At 39.7% G+C, this 24074-nt stretch overlaps 1 protein-coding gene across 1 annotated transcript; it reads right to left on the bottom strand.

Moving 5' to 3' along the window:
- Positions 1-806: 806 nt before the first annotated feature.
- CNR1 (cannabinoid receptor 1) lies at positions 807-22988 on the bottom strand. Its single transcript, XM_034766059.1, has 2 exons — positions 22680-22988; positions 807-3518 (listed from the first exon to the last, which is right to left on the bottom strand). Exon 2 carries the CDS (start codon positions 3453-3455, stop codon positions 2034-2036), a length of 1422 nt encoding a protein of 473 aa, XP_034621950.1. The 5' UTR covers positions 3456-3518; positions 22680-22988; the 3' UTR covers positions 807-2033.
- Positions 22989-24074: the final 1086 nt, after the last annotated feature.

Here is a 24074-nt window from a genome sequence, read left to right as displayed (position 1 = left end):
CATCAGTGATCCAGCCATGCTTCCTTTCCCTAAGCCACTCCCCATAGAGCATGAAGAGGTGGTGTCGAGTTGGCTACACAAGCCCTATGCCACTGAGGGATTCCCCTGTCTTGGGGGAATCCTTGGATAGCTTGTTGGCTAGCTTGGCTTTGAAGCTGCTTTAGCATAAAGCAACCAGAGCAGGAGACAGAATATAACCTAATGTACCAGGCAGTGGAGAATAAGGCTCAATGGCTCTTATTCAGAATGAGATTTAGAGAATATCCATGTCAGGAAGACGATTTAATTACATTCTTTACTACAAAAAAATCCAAGGTTTTAAAAATTTCCATTATAAAATGGAATGGCACCTTTGGATCTAAAAACTCTTTCTTTGCCTTAATTATGATGGTTTCCGGTTTCTATCATCATTGATACCCTGTTTTTACAGTGAGACACATCTGATTTCAAGCAAATAGATTTAATACTCAAGGACTTTTTTGGGGGGGAAAAAGTCTTCTCTAACATTCTCAATTTTTTTAACACTGTAAATACTGATTTTCTGTTTATTTTTGTTCACAGCATATTTTGCCTCCTGCCCTTTCCTCCTGATTGTTTTTTTGCCTTGTTCTCGAGTAAAACCAAAAGGTTAGTTTCTCTAATACATGGATAAGTCTCTCAGTGTGGATCTACAAGTATGTTCTGAATCTTACAATTAGTATGTTCAGCACATCAGCTGGAAGAACTCAATTTTAGGAACAGAATTCATGTGCAAAGAGTGCAACAGGACATAGTTTCCATTTGGTCACAGTTTCCTATCTTAGTATACGTACACACACACGTGAGCACACACACACAGATATTTATTTATATACACGCTCAAACATAAAAAATGTCTAATTTTGACAATACTTGCTCCTTGTTTAGTGAAGACTGGAGTTTGGCATCTCAGGCTTTAAATCTGTTTAATCCTGGGATATAGGAATGCAGCACAGTTCAAGTATATATCAATGCCACAGTGATAACATTATACACTGAATCTGACACATGCTGTTTTCAGAGGTCCAGTGCTAGCAGTTGCCAATTAAAGAAGCCAGTATCCAGTACCTTTTCTTTTTACTGTTCATATTTACATAATGCCCACCAGAAAGGCATAGTCCGTAAGGCAATAAATGTCCTTATGTTTAAACGCAGTGGTATTTAAAAGTCTGAACCAGTGCATTCCTTTCTCTGCAGTGCTAGTCTATATTCCCTTGTTGCTGTTATTCTTGTACACAGATGAAAGTTAAAATTAATGGGGATTTCAAATGTCAAATAATTTTAGTTGAAGAAATACAATGCCTTTCCTCTAAATCCACAGAAGCCTACTAAACGTGTAAAATTTCCAAAATAGCTCATAGGAGTTCTTCAAATACAGAAGGTATTTTCAATGGGGTTTACATAACACATATTTCACATTATTTCCACACAAGTTTACGTTATCACTTGGTTTAGTTAGACAAATATCAGTAACAAGTAATAAAACAGTATACATTTCACAGGACACAACACATTTTACAGAACCTCTAAAACTTAGTACTGCCGCTTTTTGGAAAGAAATGAAAACTTCTATGACTTATAGACATTTAATACATTTCACAATGGAATGAACATTACGATTACAAGGCTTTCTTATTTGATGACATGGCTTTATGATGTTTTAGTTTTCAATTAGGTTTCACAAGTTTTCAGATTCCCTTCCACTCCACCCCCAGTAACTTCTGAAGGAATTGTTGCTAGTTTGACATTTTCTGTACGTTCTGCCAGAGTTTTATACTTTATTATTCAATGAGCACTTTCTTTAATTGAAAACTTCTCTTTTTTTAAATAGTTTGAATCCCTAATTGTTAAACTTGGAGGATTGGCTGATGGCAATGATTCTTAAAACAATCATTGTATAGCTTATTATGACAAACTTAAAAATGTTACAGGTGAGGGAACAAAAGCTTTAGGTCATGTATTTTTTGTTTATTTTAAACCAACTTCTATTCTCACAATGTTGAGAGGGCTTTGATTTACAATGCCTCTGCAGTTGTGTCTGTGGAGACAGACATGGTCACTTTGGCGATCTTAACTGTGCTCTTAATACAGCTTTCAGCTGCCCTGTGAACATTACCTGCATTGTTAGCATGTTTGTGCTGGCAGTCAGACTCCATACTGTTATCAAGAGGCTGCGTAGTCCCTTCACAGGTTGGAAACATGCTCCGGAAAGCATGTCTCAAGTCCTTGCTTCTTAGAGCATAGATGATGGGATTCACTGTTGAATTCATCAAACAGAGCATGCTACAGAATGCAAAGACAGTCTTGATGAGCTTGTTCATTTTCCCAAAGACATCATACACCATAATTGCAAGTAGAGGGCCCCAGCATATGATTAAAACCACCAGAATAAGGACCAAGGTTTTGGCTAACCTGATGTCCATACGAGTTTGATCAGGTCTAGTAATATGTACTTTACCATCCTCTGTGGTATGAATTATTATGCTTTTTTGAGTGCCACGCTGAATCATTCTAACAGCATGACTATGAGCTTTCCACAATATGTACATATAGGCATATACAATAAACAGCAGGAGTACAGTGGTGACCCCAATCCAGAACATTAGATAGGTCTCATCAATGAGAGGGAAGATGTCTGAACAAACAGAATTGAGTTTTTTGCAGTTCCAGCCGAGCAGAGGAAGAACAGCTATTACGATAGCTATGGTCCACATCACACAGAATGCTACGACAGCCTTTGGCCTGGTAACAATTCTTTTGTAAGCTAGTGGCCTGTGTATAGATATGTACCTGTCTATTGCAGTAAGGAAAAGGCTGCCTACTGAGGCAGTGAATGAGGCTGTAACTCCACCCAACTTGAACAGAAACACATTAGGACTGTCTTTCCGATGGAAAACATGGAAATCAACAAAACTGTAGACGAAAATTACACTGCCCAGGAGGTCAGCCACTGCCAAGCTGCCAATGAAATGGTAGGAAGGCCTGCACCGGAGGCTTCGAGAGTGCAGGATAACACACAGCACAAGAAGGTTCTCCAGAACGGTGAAGGTGCCCAGGGTAAGGGACAGCACTGCAATGGCCAGCTGCTGGGTGGGGTTTAGAATCATAAAGCACTCCATATCCATGAAGTTCTCCCCACATTGTAGATTCTCCTCATTATCCTTGAAAGTGGATAGGGACTTGTTGTAAAAATCTGTAATATTGATCTGATCCGATGGAATGATACTTAATAGGGGATCATCTCCTGCAGTCATTTTTTCTTGGAAAGGATCACCCCTGAAGGAAGATAATGGGAACTTCTGTGGGTAGTATCCTAGTTTGGAGGCCATGTCACTTTTAATATCTTCGTACTGGATATCGTTGGAACCCATGTAAAGAAGATCTGTTGTAATTGTTCGGAAAGTTGTGTCTGCGAGGCCATCTAGGATTGACTTCATAACCCCAGTCTTGTATTATGTAGGATTCAAAGAGACTTGGGAAAAAATACATGTGAGGAAATCCTGGGAAGGGGGAAAAAGATCAAATAATTAAGATAAATGGGGAGATAAAGTTTACAAACAACTTAGCTCAGTCTTGTCAAATAACATTCCATCTTTCCTTGTACTGAACTATAGGTCTAGCCTTTGTCACCTGCTATAGTCAGAAGAGTTTTGCTTCTAAATAATTGATCAACATCTGAAATCCATTAAATGGCTACACACAAGAAAGAAGCTGGAAAATGGGGAAAGATATTGCATAGAAAATGGTTTTCATTTTTCATCAAAATTTTCTGAGCAGCTCCACCAGAAAGATATTACAGTTACTCTAGAATTGAACTGAGATGTCTGATTTCAAAGAACCTTGTGGAACAACATTTTCTGACTTTTTCCATTTAGAAACAATTGCCAGTGCAGAGATCACTTTAAAGTGAACAATCATTGTTTGTATTTTAAAAGGTATTGAGGGTGTTGTAAATCTAACTGCAAGGAAAGAACACTGAAGGAGCCTATCAACAGAGACTGATATACAAACGTAGATTTCTCTCTTCACCCTGTCCGTATTCCTGTATGTGTGTCTAGCTCTGTGTTGCAGTAATCTGAGCTACATATCAAAGGCCTAGTACGAGGATACTGGATATATAATAATTATTGAAAATTATTAAATTGTTTTATATGCATTTGGAGGATAATGAGCATCCTTATTCTATTAATTACCTCTGCTAAGTGCACCAAGGACATTGGTATAGCAGAATGCAAGGGAAAAGTGGTGGTATTCTACTCAAGCTGTGCCCACAATCCCAGAATGTTTCTGATAAAATAAACAGTAGTGAAATAGTCAATATTGACATTTTAATTTGGATCAATAAACTTCAGAGTTAACACCCCATAGAGATGAATAGGAGCAGTTCATTTTTTGCCCTAAATCTACCAGGCCTGATTCTCATCTGCACTAAGGCCTCTTTACACTACTCTGGCAGTATAAAAGGACTTTAAATAGCTATCTTAAAGCCACTTTATATTGCCAGAGTGGTGTAAAAGGGTCATAGTGCAAGTGAGAAGCAGACCCATTGTTTCTGTTTATATTAAGCCTTAATCAGACATTCAGAAGGTTATATCAGCAACTATAAGTGCTAGAAAATAATTTTTTTTGTTTTGTTTGTGTTAAAATGGAAGCTTAAACTCTGGAGAAACTGATGGGGTCACCAGCAAATTACCATATATACTTGTTCATAAGCCGAATTTTTTAGTAAAAAAAGGGAAGCACCAGAGAAGGGGGTCGGCTTATGAACGGGTATGGAGGGGGAGAGGTGGGACGCAGCCCCTCCCCACAACAGAGGGAGCAAGGAGAGGCAGCATAGCCAGAAGGGAAGAGGCGGGGCCAGAGTCTCTCTCCGCTTCTGGCCACATTGCTCTCCCCCCAGCCTCCGAAGCAGCTGCAGCTCTGGGGCTAGCAGGCTACAGCCATTACGCTTGGCCCCACCCCCCAGAGCAGGCTGTGGCTGTGCCGCCCAGATGCTGGAGCATGTGGCCCAGCCCGCTGGAACATGCTGCAGCTGCGCCGCCTGGTCTGGCCCGCGAGAGCAGGGCTGCGGCCACGCTGCCCAGCCTGCCGGAGCAGCTCCAGCCGGGCCACAGACATCCTCCCCAGATAAGGTGGGAAGGGGAGAGTGGGGGGGTCCCAGGCTAGGGGTGGGGTCATGTGGGAGATGGTTACAGGGGTTATTCCCCTGACCCCCAACTTCTCCTCCCCCAAAAATTTCCCCACCAGTTGCTGTCCCGGCCCATCAGGGTAAGCAGCTGGTGCGCTGGGACACTTTGTTTACTTAGGTTTACCTCCGTGCCTGCAGACGCTCAAGGTGAACAAACCATCTCGGCCCACCAGCGGCTTATCCTCATGGCCCGGGAGCCAAAGTTTGCTGAGCCCTGAATTATAGGGTCGATTTATGAACTGGTCATAACATTTTTCCATTTTTATTATCCATCTTGGGGGAGGGGGTCAGCTTATAAACGAACTGGCTTATGATTGAGTATATACGGTACTAGTATTGCATAAAACCACATACTGACTTCACCTGATCAGTTGGTATAGCTGGCTATAAATGTTAGAGAGCACACAAGGGATTAGCTGGCAAAATCCAGAGAACCTGACTGCCCCAATCCTTGGAGTAAAGAGAGGAGTTCCACATTTATAAGAAAATATATCTGCTCAGTATTACTGAATATAAAAAAAATATATAGTAAAAAGTATTAGTTTCCTCTCTCATAACAACAGAAACATTTCAAAATGGACGCTATCATCGGTATTTCCAGAAAGAAGCAGAGATTATCTATCTAGCTAGATATTTACACTGTACTTATGCTTTGGTATCTGAGCACCTATGCTCTTGTCCAAAATCCATTGATATCAATCAGAGGCTTTCCCTCTGACTTCAATGCATTTTGGATAAAGCTCCTAGACAGCTAGCATTAAAGGTAGGATATAAAGCTATACCTCAAGAGGACACTGCAACATCAATGTTGTAAAAATGGTGAAAAAGTATATGTAATAACCGGAGAGTCTAATATGTAACAGAATGGCTGTGAGAGTTTTGTCATCGTGTATAGGATTCATAACGGGCAAAGCAACAAAAACTTCATTATAAAACAGACAGACAGTCTTAAAATGGATTAGGTAATTTAATTCTTACAGTCTAAATGGTGATGAAAGACAACTTTCCTGAAGAACATATTGAAAATGGATTATAATAATCTTACATTTAATCAAGTATCAGGGGGTAGCCGTGTTAGTCTGTATCTACAAAAGCCACCAGACTCCTTGTTGTTTTCTTACATTTAATGCACTTTTCATCCAGAAGGTACTTTATAAATGTTTATAGTGGATTTTATAGATTGTATACATTATAACAATGATTTTGCTGTCAACTGACTTGTAACCAACTCTAAGGTGAATTGGGCAACTTTCTAACAGAACACAGCTTATAGCAGTATGTGAAAAACACTTCATTAATTTCAAACTACAAAAAAATCAATTAACTCTATACACATATAAAGATGATGGTAGTATTTAAATATTCAATTGTCTTAGAACTTACTTCTGCCATAGGAAAGACAGCTGTTTTAATCATTAAAGCTATAACTCAATGTCAAGAAGATTGTATTTGAGTCAAGACTGCCAATTGTTATGCAATTGAGTACATCTACTAGAAAGACAAATTACTGGGAAGGAGATACTTAATGCGACTCTAGCAGAAACTATGTATTTTCTCTTAATGTAGTACAAGCCCTGGTTCAAATCCTACCTTTGTTTAAAATACAAATGAAAAACATGAATTTGTGTGGCGCAGTCAAGGTTTTAGAAGGAGTATGTTACAATACCACTATGTATGCAGACACTAAGCTAACAAGATGGTTAATGGAAGCATGAGAGGCAAATCCTACTCTGCATTTCGATGATGTTTTTCTGTATTTCTACATTTAGATTATTATAGTGATTTGCACCTTATTGTCTTTGCATAGTTTTTTCTTTGAAAGTTCATTAGTAATATAGTTTAGGCTTTTGGGGATACAGCTGACATTAATTTTGTTTTTGTTTGCTGCTGGGAATATCATAATTGGAAATCTCTGGCAGTATGTTTGGATGCACCTATTAAAGTAGCATTGATTTTTATTAAAGTTGCAGTAAAACAGCCATTCAAGTGACACTGAACTGTATTTTACTGGTGTTTAGCTTGTTTTAATATAGGTAATATGTTATCTCTGTATAAACTATAGCATGGATATATATTTAACCAATTAGCAAACTTCCTCACTTCCAGCTAGTGAAAACAGAAGTCAAAGTTTATGGCTGCAGAGTTAGCAGACGACTGTGGGCCAGATCCTCAGCTGGTATAAACCAGCATAGCTCCTCTAAAGTCAAAGGAGCTACATTGATTTATATCAGCCGAGAATCTGGTCCTATATTTCAGAAAGGCAGGCCTTCATTCATAGACTCACTTGCTTGGTAAGATGTGCATGTTGGTATTGTGAGATTTCAGCTCTCAAATGTTCCATCTAGAAACAGTTCAGCACTATTACTGTACAAATGGAGAGATTGGTGGCATGTGTGGAAGTGCCAATGGCAGCTGGATATCTTAGGGGACTGGAAATGAACTATGTAGCCATCCTCTTCTAAGCAATTGGTTTAAATCCAGCCCAGATCAATCGTGACCATCTGATAACAGAAATAAATGGTGGGCTCCACTGCCATTTCCTAGCGGACAAGAGTCCACATCATGAAAATCACGAGCACACTTCTCCCCTTGTTGGCAGCTTCAATAGTGTCCAAAATCTTTCATCCCAGGAGTGGGCCCTCCAATACAGTGTGGAGACATTAATGCAGCCGTGTAGGACCTTGCATTGCTACTGCCTGTGCTGTCTGTACATGTTCTGAGGCTAGAGGACTTCAGTCTCCAAAGCTCTTAGTCTGGCACCTGAAGTGAGCTCTCTACGCTTGCTTTTAAAAATGGCTTAAAAAGAATGAAAAAATTTATTAAAGGTGAATTAGAGGCACTGCTGGTGCAATTAGTGCAATTACATAACTACATGAATTAGTTCACAGTAAATAGAGAAGTCTAACTACAGACAAAAGTTAATAGATTAATATCTCCAGCTAAAGAACAAGCTCAATAATCTTCCCTTTTACCTTAACCTCCTCGCACGAAAAACAAATAAACAAAACAAACGCACACTACTTTAGGCCATATCACTTCTTCCACACAAGAAGTTTTCCACAAGCCTGTGGCTTTTTGATTCCCACTATCACAGAAAATGTACAAAGTGTCATCCATTAGCTAGAGTAGCTTTTAAAAACACGTTGGCCAGCTTGTCTGTCAATGACATTACTTGGTTTGACTTTGGTTTATCAATTCTCCTTCCAGTTTGCATTATTAGGGCCCTGCAAGGTACTGACCACCCACACCTTTCACTGAGAGTTGTGGGCACTTGGCACTTTGTGGGAGTGAACCCTTAAACAGCTGAATTAATTAAAGCTGACAGGGCAAATTCTGCCTCTGGTCCCCATTGCATAGTCATGTAAAGCCTCTTAAGGGTTACATAGATGTTACTAGAACCCAGAAGCTGTATGCAGTAGTGATCATGGAAAGGCTGTGTAAATTCATGGTTGGATTACAGGAGGATCAACTCTCTCCTAAACCTTGCATAGGTTCCCCATGCAAAGCTCATTTACTCAGGGCACAAGAATACTACAAGAATATGAATAACAATTCTCTATTCTTTTTGCAGTAGGCGGGTTATTACAATTATTGCCATCATCTACAAAAGCTGAATTTTTCTTCAAGGCAAAATGATTGACAGAGCAATTTTAATAACCTAATAAAAATAAATAGTAACATTCTTCCTAAAAAAAGTAATATGACAGTGCTGCTAAAAACTGCAGATATGCTGAGAACAAGAAGTCAAAACAAACAATACTAAAATAATACAATGATAATAATCATGATTCACTAATTTCAATTTTGTAAAATATTTGGATTTCCATTTTACACAGTTCTTCCATGAGATTTACAGATAATTAAGAATTGGTCAAAGGGCAGCTTGTATAGTTGAAATATATATTTTTAAATGCATTGAAATATGTATATAAAAATCACATATTTGGATTGTAATCCTCTCCCCGAGTCTTCATATGTTGCTCACCATTTTAGGTTGTAAGCTCTTTGGGTTAGGAATTGTATCCTATGTGTTTGTACAATGCCAAGCAGAATGGGACTACAACCTTGACTGGACCCAACCCAGTAGAAATAATAGTAATAACAACAATAATAATAATTTACCATCATGACTAGGTAGTCAAAAATGTTAGATAAATAAGTTCTACTATAGTATATGATAGCCTAAATGAATTAGAACAGGCTTATACAATTAACATTTAGTTTAATAATTATCTTATTATAAATGGTGGTGAACAGTACAGCTACCTAGACCAGAACTAGGTTTCCAAGCCTTAAAAAAGGAAAGACGGAATACGTGAAGTGAGACTGAGTCTCACTGAAGTGATGCAAAAAGCTTGTTGCAAAAGAATGTGAAAATGTTTTTTACATCTTGAATACTGTTTATTTAACTTTTTTGGATTTAAATAACATTGTAAGTGTACAGTCACTAGCTACTCAGGAAAACTCACTGAATTCAGTGGAAATTTTGCCTGTGTGAGGACTTCAGAGGGAAGATCATTAAAGATAATAGTAAGTGCTCTCAACAAATAAGATAGTTTCTAGCTATGGTGGGCCAAAAATCAGGCCTGACATAAGCAAGTGTGATGTTTATGGAAGTGACTGGACTAAATTCAGTTTTGATATAATTTAGTGATGCAAGTTTTATGTTGGGTGTAAACTGGTCAGAAACCAGTGGTAAGTGATTATTATTTGTTTGTTTTACTACTGTAGTGCTCAGAGGCCCCATCAGGATAAGGGTCTTATTGTTTTGGGTGCTGTACCCTGGCCCAAAGAGTTTACAATCTAAATTAAGAGAATACACAACATGTTGGCAACACAAACAAACAGAGAGAGTGGGTGAGGGAGGATGAGGGGAACAGTGATGGGAAGGTATGGTTACAGAGACTGGCTAGGTGCATAACTTTTTTGAAAAAAAAAAAAAAAACACCTTTCAGGCCTCCTTTATCTATATAATAAGATTCTAGGAATGTCACTCTTAAGCCTAGAATGTGTGTAGAGTGTGAAGCAATGGATACAGCTCCAACCATGGCTGAGATATTTTTGTTCAGAATATCACTAGGTTCAACCATCACAGGGATTCATGGTCTGCTACCATCCAATTTTTAAGTTCTCAGCTATTTTGACTTTACAAATTACACCCAGGCGACAGCAAGGCAGGTATCTATGCCACACCAAGAAACCTAGACCACTGTGATATCAGAGGTAACTCAACCCATCAATACCCTTACTCTACTGCCAATTTGCATGCAACACTTTCATTGGTTGTATGAGGCAGATGGTGGATTACTTGGCCCAACAATCAATCACCCACACAACACCACACACACACACACACACACACACACACACACATACACACACATACACACACTAACCACAGGCACACATAACCCCTCATTTGCAACCTGCACAAATCACCACATATATTCCAGAACTGACACCGGACTGTGCCACTCTGAAGCCTAGAATGTCTGTTGCATCAGTGTCAGGTAATGGAAGCAGGGGGCTAAGAGCTCTTTTTGTTTAGAAATATCACCAGGTTCAGTCGTCACTGGCCCTGTGAGAACCAGATGGAATGTTGGAGTCCAAAGATTCTGTGGCGGTTGGAATGTGACAGTTGATCAGAGAAGGTGGGAATAAGGCTACCTGAGGTAACAAAGAGGTGGTTATGCCTCCAGCACAGCTCTGTGCACAGACAGGAGAACAAGTACAAAAGCAACATGGTTCACTACAACACAGTGCATGCAAACAAGAACCCCCAGTTTTGACTCTTTTACCCATGGCTTTATGAATTACACCCATGTGACAGGACAGGCCTTCAGCTGCTAGAATATCAAAAAAAAAAACAAAATATGGCACATGCTCAACATTTTAAAATCTTTCACGTGTCATTGTTAAGCAGTTTTTTTAAAAAAACAAAAAAACGTTTTGGGAGACAATAAAACAACTGGCAGGACAGGGGAGGGTTCAGATTAAGAGCAGCAGGTGGAGAAGATTGATCTGGATTCAGGATAAACTCAGTTAAGGTGATACCAGCTCAGAATAGATTTGGCAATGAATAACATAAGAAAACTGGTTTGATATAGTTTTTCATAATTAAAGTCTGCAAACTAATTTCAACTAATGTGCACTTAATGATAGTAGCTGTGCCCATTCAAAGCCCAACTGAAGTCAACAGGGTGAATTAATAGATACAAAGATCCACCTACACAGAGCCCATTGCAGGATCTGACTCTAAATATGAACCAACAAACATAATGAAACATCTATTGCCCGGGGCTCACAGCAAAATTTTCAAATGCTCATAACTTTTAAAAATCAACCTCCAGGGATTTTTTTCCAACCCAGGAAAAGCCTCAGTGCCTATGCCTATGCCAGCTTCCAAATTTCAGCCATTTTAGCTTTAGCCCTGGATAAAAAAAAGTGTGGTTAGATTTTAACTGGTAGCATATTCCTTCTCCACTCTCACTAAACTCCAGAACAACTGAAGGGAGATTGCTTAAATATTCTAGGGAGAAAAAACCTTGTTTGGACAGTGATTATACATGGACATTTTCAGCCAAAAAGGTGGATGTTTTGGTTATGACCAGGTGAATACATGAGTTTATACTGGAAACTGTTCTGCAATCAGTGTAAGGGATACGTGCTCTAATCTCACTGTTTTGAATACTCTTTTGTGCAGACACTAGTGCAAAAAGCTTGGCAGAGTTAATAGATTGACCAAGCGGGAATAAAAAGTGAAACCAGAGGAAGAGGGAAATAGCAGGTAAGAAAAACATAGGTTCTCTTCTGAGATTTGAAAATTGGTGGATGGTTAATGGAGGGTCGGGGGGGAAGAGTTGGTGGGGCAGAGATATCGGATGGCTCTACCTGACAACAGGAGCTGCCCAGGAAAAGGCTCACATACCAATAACTTTAAGATTCAGACAGTCATAGAAATGTAGGGCTGGAAGGGACCTCAAGCAGTCATCTAGTTCAGCCCCTGTGCTCTGAGGCAGGACCAAGTATACCTAGACCATCCCTAACCTACTCTTAAAACCTCCAATGACAGAGATTCCAAAACCTCCCTTGGAAGCCTATTCCAGAACATAATTATCATTATAGTTAGAAAGTTTTTCCTAATATCCAACCTAAATCTTCCTTGCTGCAGATTAAGCCAATTACTTCTTGTACTACCTTCAGTGGACAGGGAGAACAATTGATCTTGGTCCTCTTTATAACAGCCCTTAACATATTTGAAGACTTGTTACCAGGTCCTCTCTCAGCCATCTTTTCTCAAGACTAAGGGTACGTCTACACTTACCGGAGGGTCCGGCGGCAGGCAATCGATGTTCTGGGATTGATTTATCGCGTCTGGTTTAGACGCGATAAATCGATCCCGGAAGTGCTCGCCGTCGATGCCAGTACTCCAGCTCGGCGAGAGGAGTACGCGGCATCGACGGGGGAGCCTACCTGCCACATGTGGACCCGCGGTAAGTTCGGACTAAGGTACTTCGAATTCAGCTACGTTATTAACGTAGCTGAATTTGCGTACCTTAGTCCGAAGTGGGGGGTTAGTGGGGACCAGGCCTAAACATACTCAGTTTTTTTAAACCATTCTCACAGGTCAGGTTTTCTAAGCCTTTTATCTTTTTCATTGCTCTCCTTTAGATTCTCCCCAATTTGTCCACATCTTTTGTAAAGTGTAGTGCTCAGAACTGGACACGGTACTACAGTTGAAGCCTCACCAATGTCGAGCAGACCAGGACAATTACCTCCCATGTCTTACATATGATACTCCTATTAACATAATATTAGTCTTTTTCACAACTACATCGCAAATTCAAATTTGTGATCCACTATAATCTCCAGATCCTTTTTATTAGTACTTCTGCCTATCAGTTATTTTCCATTTTGTAATTGATTTTTCATTCCTAAGTGTAGTTCTTTGCACTTGTCTTTATTGAATTTCATCTGGTTAATTTCAGAAAAGTTCTCATATATATCAAGGTCATTTTGAATTTGAATCCTGTCCTCCAAAGTGCTTGCAACCCCTCCCAGCTTGGTGTTATCCATAAATTTTAATAAGTACACCATTCACTCCATTATCCAAGTCATTAAATGAAAATATTGAATGGTACTAGACTCAGGACAGACCCCTGCGGCACTTCACTAGATACATCATCACAGTTTGACATTGAACCATTGATAACTACTCTTTGAATTCAGTCTTTCAACCAGTTATGCACCTACCTTACAGTAATTTAATATAGACCACATTTCCCTAGTTTGCTTATGAGAATGCAATTTGGGACTGTGTCAAAAGTCGTATTAACTTTTTTAGAGAATACTGACCTCAGCATTCTTGATGTCATCCATTATTAGTTCTCTTTTCCTACTAAGTAATCCTGTGTCTATCTCTGGCTCCTCTATGGACCCTCTTCTGATTGCCTTGTGTATCCCTTGCTAGCTGTAATTAGTTTTGTGCCTTAGCCTTTCTGATTTTGTTCCTACATGCTTGAGCTATTCTTTTGTACTCATCCTTAGCCATTTGTTCATGTTTCCACTTTTTGTAGGATTCCCTTCTGATTTTCAGGTCAGTAAAATGCTCCTGATGGAGCCATAGTGGTCTCTTACTATTTTTCCTATCTCTCCTTTGCATCAGGATAGTTGTGCCTTTAATACTGTCTTTTTGAGAAAAAGACAACTCTCCTGGACTTTTTTCTCTTAGATTTTTCTTATGGGATCTTACCTGCCAGTTCTCTGAGTTTGTTAAAGTCTGCTCTTTTGAAGTCCACTGTCCTTAATCTGTTGCTTTCACTCCTTCATTTCTGTAGAATCATGAAATCTATCATTTCATGATCACTTATATCCAAATGACCTTTTACCTCTACATTTACAACTAATTCCTCCCTGCTAGTCAGAATCAAGTCTAAAATGGTTGTCCCCCTTCCTCTGCTTTCTGAAACAAGAAGCTGTCCCCAATACATTCCAAGAATTTAATGGACATTTTGTGTTTTGCTGTATTACTTCAGATGTCTAGGTAGTTAATGCCACCATTACTACCAGGTCTTGTATTCTGGATATTTCTGGTATTTGTTCCAGAAATGCCTCATCCATCTCCTCCTCCTGATTTGGTGGTCTATAGTAGACTCCTACCATGGTGTTGCCCCTGTTTTTTCTCCTTTTATCTTCTCCCGGAGCCTTTCAACAGGTCTGCAACACCTCTTCCCTTTTCCCCTGTCTTTTCTGAACAAGCTATACACTTCTATACCAATATTCTAGTCATGCGATTTATTGCACAAAGTCTTATTTAGCTTATGTACTAATACTTCTAGTTTTTCTGATTTATTCCCCATACTCCTTGCATTGTAGATTGTGTGAAGGCTGAGAAGAAGCTAGTGCTAGGTGAAAAGGGGGGCAGAGAGACCTTTTCTCTTCCTGTTTCCTATGAGTTAGGAAGCTATGAAGCAGTCCAAGGAGGGTTTTAAAGACAAGAGTGGGGGGAGGTTTGAACTATATTCTAACAATTAATATAAAGCCATCTGAGCTGTTCCAGGATAGCCTGATGTAATGATGCTTCTTTGTGCATGTGAAAAATTGGGCAGCAGCATTCTGTATATATGCCGGAGTCCAGAGAGCTAGTACTTGGGGACGCCATCAAGAACAACATTTCAATAAAAGGTGAATATTACTATGTTCTTGTTGTATGGTGCCAACAGTGTGCTAGACATTTTGATTGAGGATTTAGCAGATGTGGAGTTGAGACAGTAGCATGCATAGGAAATATTGCAGAGGCGGTGATAAGCAGATTTACAGACACAGGAGATGTGGGAGGAGAAGGAGAGTTCAGAAATAAGAATGATGCCAAGGTTGCGGACAGTGGAGGCAAGTGGGAGATCTGGGTCAATAGGGAAGATATAACTCTATTTAGAGATGTTCCCCTTTCCCAAAAGAAGCTCTTCTGTCTTTGAGATATTTAGCTGAAGAAAGCTGAGAAGTCGGAAACTCCCTTTGCCTACTGAAGGCAGAGAAAGTAGAAAGAAAACTCATTGAAGGTGTAGAAGAGAGCTGGTCAACATTTTTTGAATTTTTGATGTTTCGACAAAAATTTTCTCAGAAGATTTTTGCTGTTTTTTGACAAACTTCAAAAAAATTCAGAAATTCAAAATTTCTGCAACCAAAAATGATGAAAAAGTATTTTTTCTTGCATTTTTCAACCAGCTATAATACTGAAAGATGCAGCTGCTTTGTACAGTTGAGTGTCTTTTGATGTAAAAGCTACAAGTTGGGACAAGATGACCACGAGGGAGAAAGCAGACAGAAAAGAGCTGAGGCTGAGCATGGAATTATGTGGGACAGCACAGAGAACGGCTTGGCACAGAAAGGGATGATCACCAAGTACAGAGAGGAAGAGCAGGTTGATTCGAAGGTGCAGAATCATGAAGAAGGAACCAGAGACTACCGGATAACATTGGAGGTGATCCATGAAAGGATGGAACAGTTCACAGTGTGAAGTTAAGGAAAACGATCAGGGAGGAAAAAACCTTAATTAACAGAAAGGAAGAAATAATTAACTACTCAAAAGAGGGCTGTTTCCATGTCATAGCAAAATTTAGAATAAAAAAGGTCACGGATATTGTTGTGGTAGAAAGGATTGAAGGGAGGGGGGAAATTTACTGTACTTTGCTGAGAAAGTGAAGGTTAGAAACAGAATGGTAGGAAAAAGTCAAGCTCTAAGGAGATTTTAAGAAACTGGGGCTGGGCCTGTGACTCTTTTTTTTCCCCCATCTGAAAAGATCAATACACAAATAAATAATACTGAAGTGGACAGCAGCAGATTTTAAGTAAAGTGCCAGAGGCAAAGTAAATATTGACAGTGGTGGTTATGTAGGAACAACTACAGGAGAAGGACGTGTGTGATTGGGGAATGGTGGGGAGCAAAAGAACAGGTGGTTTCTTAACAGATTATTGCTACCTGGGAAGGAAACTGAAAAGGGTAGAGAAGAGGAGAAGGCATTAGTGGAGAGGAGCAGGATGGAGGGGAGATTAGCACAAATGCTGTTTCTTAGATTTAAAGAAGGAAAATATTCTTTGTAGCTGGCCAGAGGAAGGCTGGATGGGTAAAGAAGAAAAGTAATGGCATGAAAGCATGAGAAGACTACCAATGTCTTTTGAATTGAAAGAGAATGTACATTATACTTAGCGATGCACTGTAAGGTGAAGGGTATGATAGGATTTCCAGATTTCATAGTGGATATGGGACTAGAGCACACACCATTGTTTTTAAGGCACTGGCTTGTGCATTTGAAGGTCTATTTCTGATCTGTATTCAGACAGTGCAGGAAGAAATGAAGGATTCTGATGGTGCCAAGTTGCTTAAGGGCAATGAACAGGACAGGACTGTAAGTATTGACACATGGCACTGGGGTGGGGGAGGGTCAGCAAAGAATGGATCGGATGAGCAGTTCAGGCTGAAGACTCTAGTGAAATCAAAGTGTTTGAGAAAATGGAAGCACTGGGTACATATCTGAGGCTGAGAAGAAAGAGAAGGGTCTCAAATGTAACTACAGAATGATCAATGCAGGGGATATAATAAATAGAATATGGAAAGAAAAGGGGTATACTTGTGATAACAAAAGGTCAGTGCAAAGAGGGTCAAAAGGGTACCCACCATGCAATATTCATCTACTTTAGTTCTCAGAAGTCCACTTCTCTTGGAAATTATTGTTAGCCCATCATATAGTGGAATGCTCAGAATTTACGATAGCAAGGTTTTTAGTTAATTTGATGTCTCATCCAGAACTCTTTGTAAGATGTACTCCAGTTAAAAAATTGAAAACATTTTTTGGATTTTAGACCTTTATAGACTTTTATAAAATTTAAATAAGATCAGATAACTCTTCATAGTTGCATTCAGATTATAATATTCTGATATACTGCCCTTATATACACAAGCAACTTGTGAAATTATTTTCAAAACTATTAAACCACTACACCAGATTGCTTGGCAATGGTTCATGTCTTTGAAATATGCAGATGCTTTTCTTAACAGAGAGAGAGAGAAGAATTATAGTAGATTCTGATATCCATTATATCAGAACAACAACAACAAAAAATACATCCAACCAGTATAATATTTCATTTGCAGAAATAAATTTTTAAAAAGACAAAATTAATTTCTCAGTTTGAAAGTTTAAAATATAGTATTAAATCTCCTTGGAGAAATGCAAAGTCTTAAAAGTGTTGCAATGGTGTTTAGCATCAATAACTCCAAATTCCTGGTGCTAAACATTAGCAGACAAGTTAAAGAATAAGAAGTATATGTATAATACACGACAGAGCTACTATATGCGAAATATCTGTTGCACACTGTTTTAATATATCCCTTACACAGCCTTTGTAGGGGGAAAAGCAAAAATCTAAAGTCAGTATATCCACTGAGATCCTGTCAATGTATTTATTTTAAAACTCCAAACCCATTTTACATAATTTTCCAAGCACAGATGCAGTCTGCACTGTTAGAGAGACAGAGTTGGCTAAAAATAAAGATTCCTGATTATAGCAAGCACATTCAGATATTCACAAAGAGAAAGAAAAAACAAAAACAAACAAACAAAAATGTTGAAAGGGTTTCCTAAAATGCAGGTGTGAAAATTACACCAGCTGGATCTGAAATAGATTTCATAGTATTCCCTAATCAACTGCTTCTGCTCATCACTTTTTAGTGGGTAAACATGATTTTCTCAGAAAGAATAAATACACGATTGCCAGAGATAAGGCTTATTCTGGATCAAGCAAAAATCTAATAAAATTTAGCCCCAATCTGTACAATTAGGACAAAGCCTTAAATCTGTATGTCTAGTTATGTTAACAGCTCAACATAAACCTAAATAAACTATATTGTATTAAGTAGTATAGTTGAGAGTAAATAGGGGTCAATGGAGTAGTAATTCAATAGTGAATTAGTTATTTATCTGCAATATGAATTTGGCTAATTTGATCAGAAAAGCCTATAATGGGAGAAGGATTGGGCCCAATGGTTGGATATTCATAAAGCCCTTGCATAATACACAAACATGATCAAAATGTTGTCCAACTTCATGTTGCTAATTGAACTATTTTTATGTGCACCAAAGGCAACTTCAGAAGTTCTTTCAACAAGAAACTGATTTATAAGTAATTCTAACCATTCCATAGACAGCTCCAACCTGGCTTCTGCGATCAGTTACATACACATACATTTCCAATAAGATAGAATGACTATTGTTGAGATAAGGACTTCCACCCAGAACCTATGTGCACCTTTTACATCAGTACAGTGCCAGTCAACTAATAGAACAGAAGTAGAGAACAATATTAACAAGATAGAGGGTTTGACCCTACTAAATCCTAACATGTTTTAACTTTATATTAATAACAGAATGCTATTGCTGCCTATTCTGGCACATTTGCAAGATTGCTTTTGAGTACAAGGGCCTGGCATGCATTTCTACTATCGATAGGAAAACAAGAGCAGCCTTGTTATGATTAAAAGGGTCTATTTCCCTCAGCCTTCTGTCTTCTGTGTCCATCTGCACAGCTGCTTTGAACTTGGCCAAATACCAGGTTTAGGGTCACTTCCAAGTACACATTTTAAATCAGCAGCAAACTGTACAAATTCTCTGGCATAGAAAGGAAAATATCCAAGTTTTCACTTAGATGATTGATAAATGATTTTGCATGACATTCATCATTTCAGATAGTCTGAACTATTTGGGAAGCTGCAGCAAAACATCTTTATAGACATGTACTGCTTCATGAGGAGAATCAGATAAAGCCAATATAATCATGCACAAAGAAATGAAAAGAAATCACTGTGCACAAAAAATGAATTCTGCAGATACACAGAAACCTCTGACTGAATTGCCAGAGAAAGGTCACAAAGTTTGTATTTTAAAAAAATACATTAATCTCTTTCTAAATATAGAAAACTAAACCTAACTTTTTCTATAAGAAATTTGTGAAATGAGTGGCCGTGAGTGGATGAAAAAGACCTGTAGAGTCAGGAATGAAAAGAAATTTGTAAAATTCTCAGGTGGTATTCAGTGAATATAAAGATTGGTCAGGGTTTCCACTTGCTTTTTAATATTATCACACAGCTCTATTCAATAAGAGGAGAAAGCAACCGAGTACTCAATCTTAGAATATAAACCTTTCAGCACTGAAATTTTCAGTTCTATTATAGCTTGCAAGCATTTTTCATCAAGTCTACATTATAGTCAAAAGGATAAAAGAAGGAAATAATTTAAAAAAACAAAACTATTTCATCCTTAAAATTTCAATAGCCAAATTAGAAAATTGTGAACACTGAAACAGAAAGACAGACTTACATTGGTTGAGACATGCCATCCTTTTAGTAAAGCATGAAAGCTTTTAATGGTGTCCTTTATGCAATTGAGCCAACATAATTAACTAAAGAACAACGGCTAAGATCAAAGGCTTCAACCAGCTTACTCTCTTACTAATAAAATCGTGATTCCATAGCATGATGTAAAGTATTTTTAATTTCATGTTTTTGAGATATTGTTACTGGTTAGTTGATGAGATAAATGCATAGGAAATAATTTTTCTTTACCTAGCCAACTCCTCTCCCCCCCCAGGCAAGTAATCCCTGCTACAATCCCCAGTAATATATTTATTATTTTTGTCAATTCCATTTTAAAATGTTTTTATTCAAATTGTTCTGCCTTTTATTCCAAAGAATAATATATAATAAAGCAATGATGTACCTGTATTTGGTGGTGGCTACAAAACTAATTTCAGCCTGAAGCAAATAAAAAATTAAACATTCATCTTTTTAATCTATTTAAAGGTGTTTCATGCATTTCTTTTACAGTTAAATTAATAAACTCTTTTGCTTAATAAATACCTCCAACACAATCAGTGAGCCTTTTTCTTTCTTGAGATGAAACGGGAAAACCTATGGCAAGCAGTTATTAAGTGTAATCTGCTCTCAACTAATTGTTATCATTTTAACAGTTTGAGTGCTCTAACATTATTAAATACCAAAAACAACACTCTGGTCCTGCACCTAAGTTTGCTAGATGGGAATATTAGTATCACCACTACACAGAGAATAACATGTTCCTTTAGGAAATGGTGAACAATAAAACTGAAAACAAGGGATACAAACAAAAAGGATAAAAATCCACCACCCTACATATAAGACTTTTTAAAAAAAACTTAAACAAATAAATCTCTTAAAGCATAAAAATACCTAAAAAGAAGAATTTTTCAGCTCTAGTTCACTGTCATATATTTCCCTAACTCTTCTGAAATATACTACCTATCATCAAAGCTGTGTAACATGTTCATGTAATCTCCTTTCATACAGGAAGTAACACTCATCGTTATTTTAGGAAAATGGGAAAAGCTATAGATTTCGTCGTCTAACACCATTTTACTGATCTTAAACCAAAGTATCATAGTGAAACCTTTTCTCCTATCAAAGACTTAATACATACCGGGGTGTCCTCAGTGTAGATTAGCTGATATCTTTGAAATAAAGTAATGTCAATTTACAACAAACCCAGTTGGCTACTTGTAATTGTAAATCTGAAAGTTTATTATGATACACTCAAGAAGTTTAAAAACACCTGACTGGGTTTTTTTTCAGTTCTTAGGTTTAAAAAACCCCAACAATACTGAATATTCAAATGATATTCAATGCTCAAGGTTTAGTGACATCCTCGCTGAACATCTTTGCATACACAATTACAAGTTGACTTTTATTTCAGTTAAAATTTCAATAGCAGAGGGTTATCTTTTGGGGTGGGGTGGGATGTGGAGGGAGAAGTATAGAAAACAAATCAATAAGAATGTTATCCACTGTAAATTATCTATGAGTTAGGATTAGAGAAGAAATCCTCAATGTCAGATAAAGTCCTGTGGGAACCTAAGAGGTTGGTTTCTCTGAGAGCTTCAGAATCACAGAAGAACAGATGTATGTTAACCATAAGACCACAAGTCCTTAGCACCTACAGGGCTCCTTATTGTCAGGAACTGGATTTGTCCTTTCTATTCAATACACATCTATTAAGGGAAGTAATGAAACTGAGATGAAAATTTTCCATCCAGTATATGTTGTTCTATAACAAACTGTCCTTACCAATTTTAGGTTAGACTGCTGAGATAGTGTGAAAAACAGAAAAATAAGACAGCCATGAGGAAATTACTGAGCATCATTCAAGACAGACAAAAGACCATAATTAATATACATGTGTAAAGAAAATAAACTACAATACTCAAAAGACTTTTGGTAGCCTTTTAACAAGCATGTAGCTTTCAGTAACATACTCATTTTACCAACATGCTATTCATGTATGTACACACAGTAAAACAAGCATTACATACATACAGAACACACAGATTCACAGTGTTACCATTTAAACCTCAAATTCATGAAAATACACTAAAAATAATTAAAGGTCATTGTTTTGGTGCACAGGGAGGACTGTCTCTAATAATTATTTAATTAAATGGCAATTTATTGGGACAATATTAAACTGCATTTTAATATTCCTGTTTTGTTCAAGGCACATAATTTGTTCTGCTAATAAGGGGCATTACTACTGTCATTTACAAGCTACTGCAAAGAAAGTTTATTGGTTTAACAGGTATTGTTTTAAGAGGGTTCTAATGCATTCCTCTACATTTGATGAGGAGAAAAAATTTTCAACAGGATATGTGTGTGTGTGTCCCTTTGTAATATGATTGTAAGCTCCTTGGGACACGGACTGCATCTTCCCCTCTATTCTGTACAGCACCAAGAATGTCCTTAACAAATAATCCATAGTATATTATTATACAGATGATTACATGTATTACTTAAGTGTGTTAGTAGGGGGTACACAGAGAGAGAGGGTCAGTAAGCTATTTGTGATAGATACACACCTATACAGAGGGGTTTGTAATAGAGGGACAGAGAGGGTCAGCAAGCTATTTGTCAAGTATCAGAGGGGTAGCCGTGTTAGTCTGGATCTGTAACAAGCGACAAAGAGCCCTGTGGCTAAGGTCCCACAGGACTCTTTGTCGCTTTAAGCTATTTGTGATACACACATACATATAGAGGGTCAGCAAGCTATTTGTGACAGACACAAACACAAACACACAGACACACACAGGGAGGGTCAGTACGCTATTTGTGATAGATGCACGCGCGCACACACACACACAGAGGGTCAGAAAGCTATTTGTAATAGACAGACAGATACCTGAGCCCTAAAATACTAGAGGAACTGACCAGCGACACTGGGAGGAAAACAGCCCCTTGACCAGCACAGCAAAGGAGTTGATCTCGCATTGACACTAGGGTAGTAGCCGGTATCTCTCACCCCCCTAGTGAGATGCGCTTCCAGGGCTGCCCTCCCAGACACACACTCGGGAGGGGACGGCTAGTTCCGTGCTGAGCGCCCCTTCCGCTCTTCCTTACCCTTCACATCGCCCCGGCTCGGCTCCTGCTCCGGGGCGCTGCTCCTTCTCGCCTGCCTCGTGCTCTTGCCAAGTGGCGCGGCGGCTCCTCCGCGGGACTGAGACGCGTTCCCACGCTTACTACAGCCACCCCCCAGCGGGGAGCACGCGGGCCGCCCCGCCCCGCCCGGGCCTGGGGCGCCGGAGAGAGGCGAGGAGAGGAGAGGAGAGGAGGCGGTGCTAGGAGCTGGGGAAGGACAGCAGGCAGGCTCAGGCAGCTTGCCGGGCGCTGCTCTCCATGCGCTGCTCCTGCCCCTGGCTGGGAGGAAGCCGCCCCCACTCCTCCTCTGCTGCTGCAGCTGCTGCGCGCCCGGCCCCGGCTGAGTGTGTGTGTCCGCGCCTCGCCTCCCAGCCTGGCTCCTCGCACCCCCCTCTTTCTCTCGGGTCCCATTTATGAAGCTCCGTCCCCATCACGTGTTAATGTGCCTTTGTCCTGGCCCTGGCAGCGGCAGAGACACGGCAACAGTAACTAGCGGGGAAGGGGGCAAAGCGCAGCAGCAAACTTCATTCACACGCCTGGGGAGGGAGGGATGCTCGCCGCCCTGGGGAAGCGGGGCTGGAGGGGGGAGGCTGCTCCGTGCATTGGGGTGCTGGAGGGAAGAGGGGGACCGGGGTGTGCACTGTGCAGTGAGGTGCTGGAGGAAAGATGAGGCTGTTCTGTGCATAAGGGTGCAGGGAGATGAGGGGGAACGGGGGCTGCTCTGTGTATTGGGGTGCTGGGGAAGGGGGGACTGTTCTGTGCATGGGACAGGAGGGGGAACGGGGACTGTTACGTGCATCGGGGTGTTGGAGGAGAAGGTGGGGCTGTTCTGTGCATGGAGGCTCTGGGGGAGGAGAGGGAAGGGGGTCTGTTCTGTGCATTGGGATGCTGGGGAGGCGGGGCTGCTCTGTGCACTGAGATGCTGGGAGGGCAAGGGGGGAAGTTGCGCTGCTCTGGGTATGAAAGCGTTAGATGGGGAAGATGATTAAGATCTCCGTTTCCAAGGACAACCTTGTCCCCACTTCCCCTCTCCTGAAGGGACCGTGTCCTGGGCAAGACTCCCTCCGTGCCTTCTGCTCCTTTCCAGCAACCTAGCAACGTCTCCCCTCGCTTAGCCAGCCCCTGCCTTTGCACACAGCCTTCCCCATTCATCCCGTTATGGGCTTTAAATTATTAATTATTATCATCATCATCGTCTTGCTGTTGTCTTCTGCGGAGTGACAGCAGCTGGGGAGGCACAGAAGGGCATGGTCGGGACACACTGCCAGCTGGGGGTGGTGATAACGCCTTTCCCAACCCCCAGGGGGCAGCAGATCCCTCCTTCCCCACAGAGGAAGGGGGGAAGTGTTGCCCTGCAATGTTGCTGCTGCCTTTTCT

Source organism: Trachemys scripta, chromosome 3 (genome assembly GCF_013100865.1).
Source record: "Trachemys scripta elegans isolate TJP31775 chromosome 3, CAS_Tse_1.0, whole genome shotgun sequence".
In the NCBI taxonomy this organism is placed as follows: domain Eukaryota; kingdom Metazoa; phylum Chordata; order Testudines; family Emydidae; genus Trachemys; species Trachemys scripta.
Note: the sequence above shows the minus strand (reverse complement) of the source record. Positions and strands in the feature narration are given on the sequence as shown.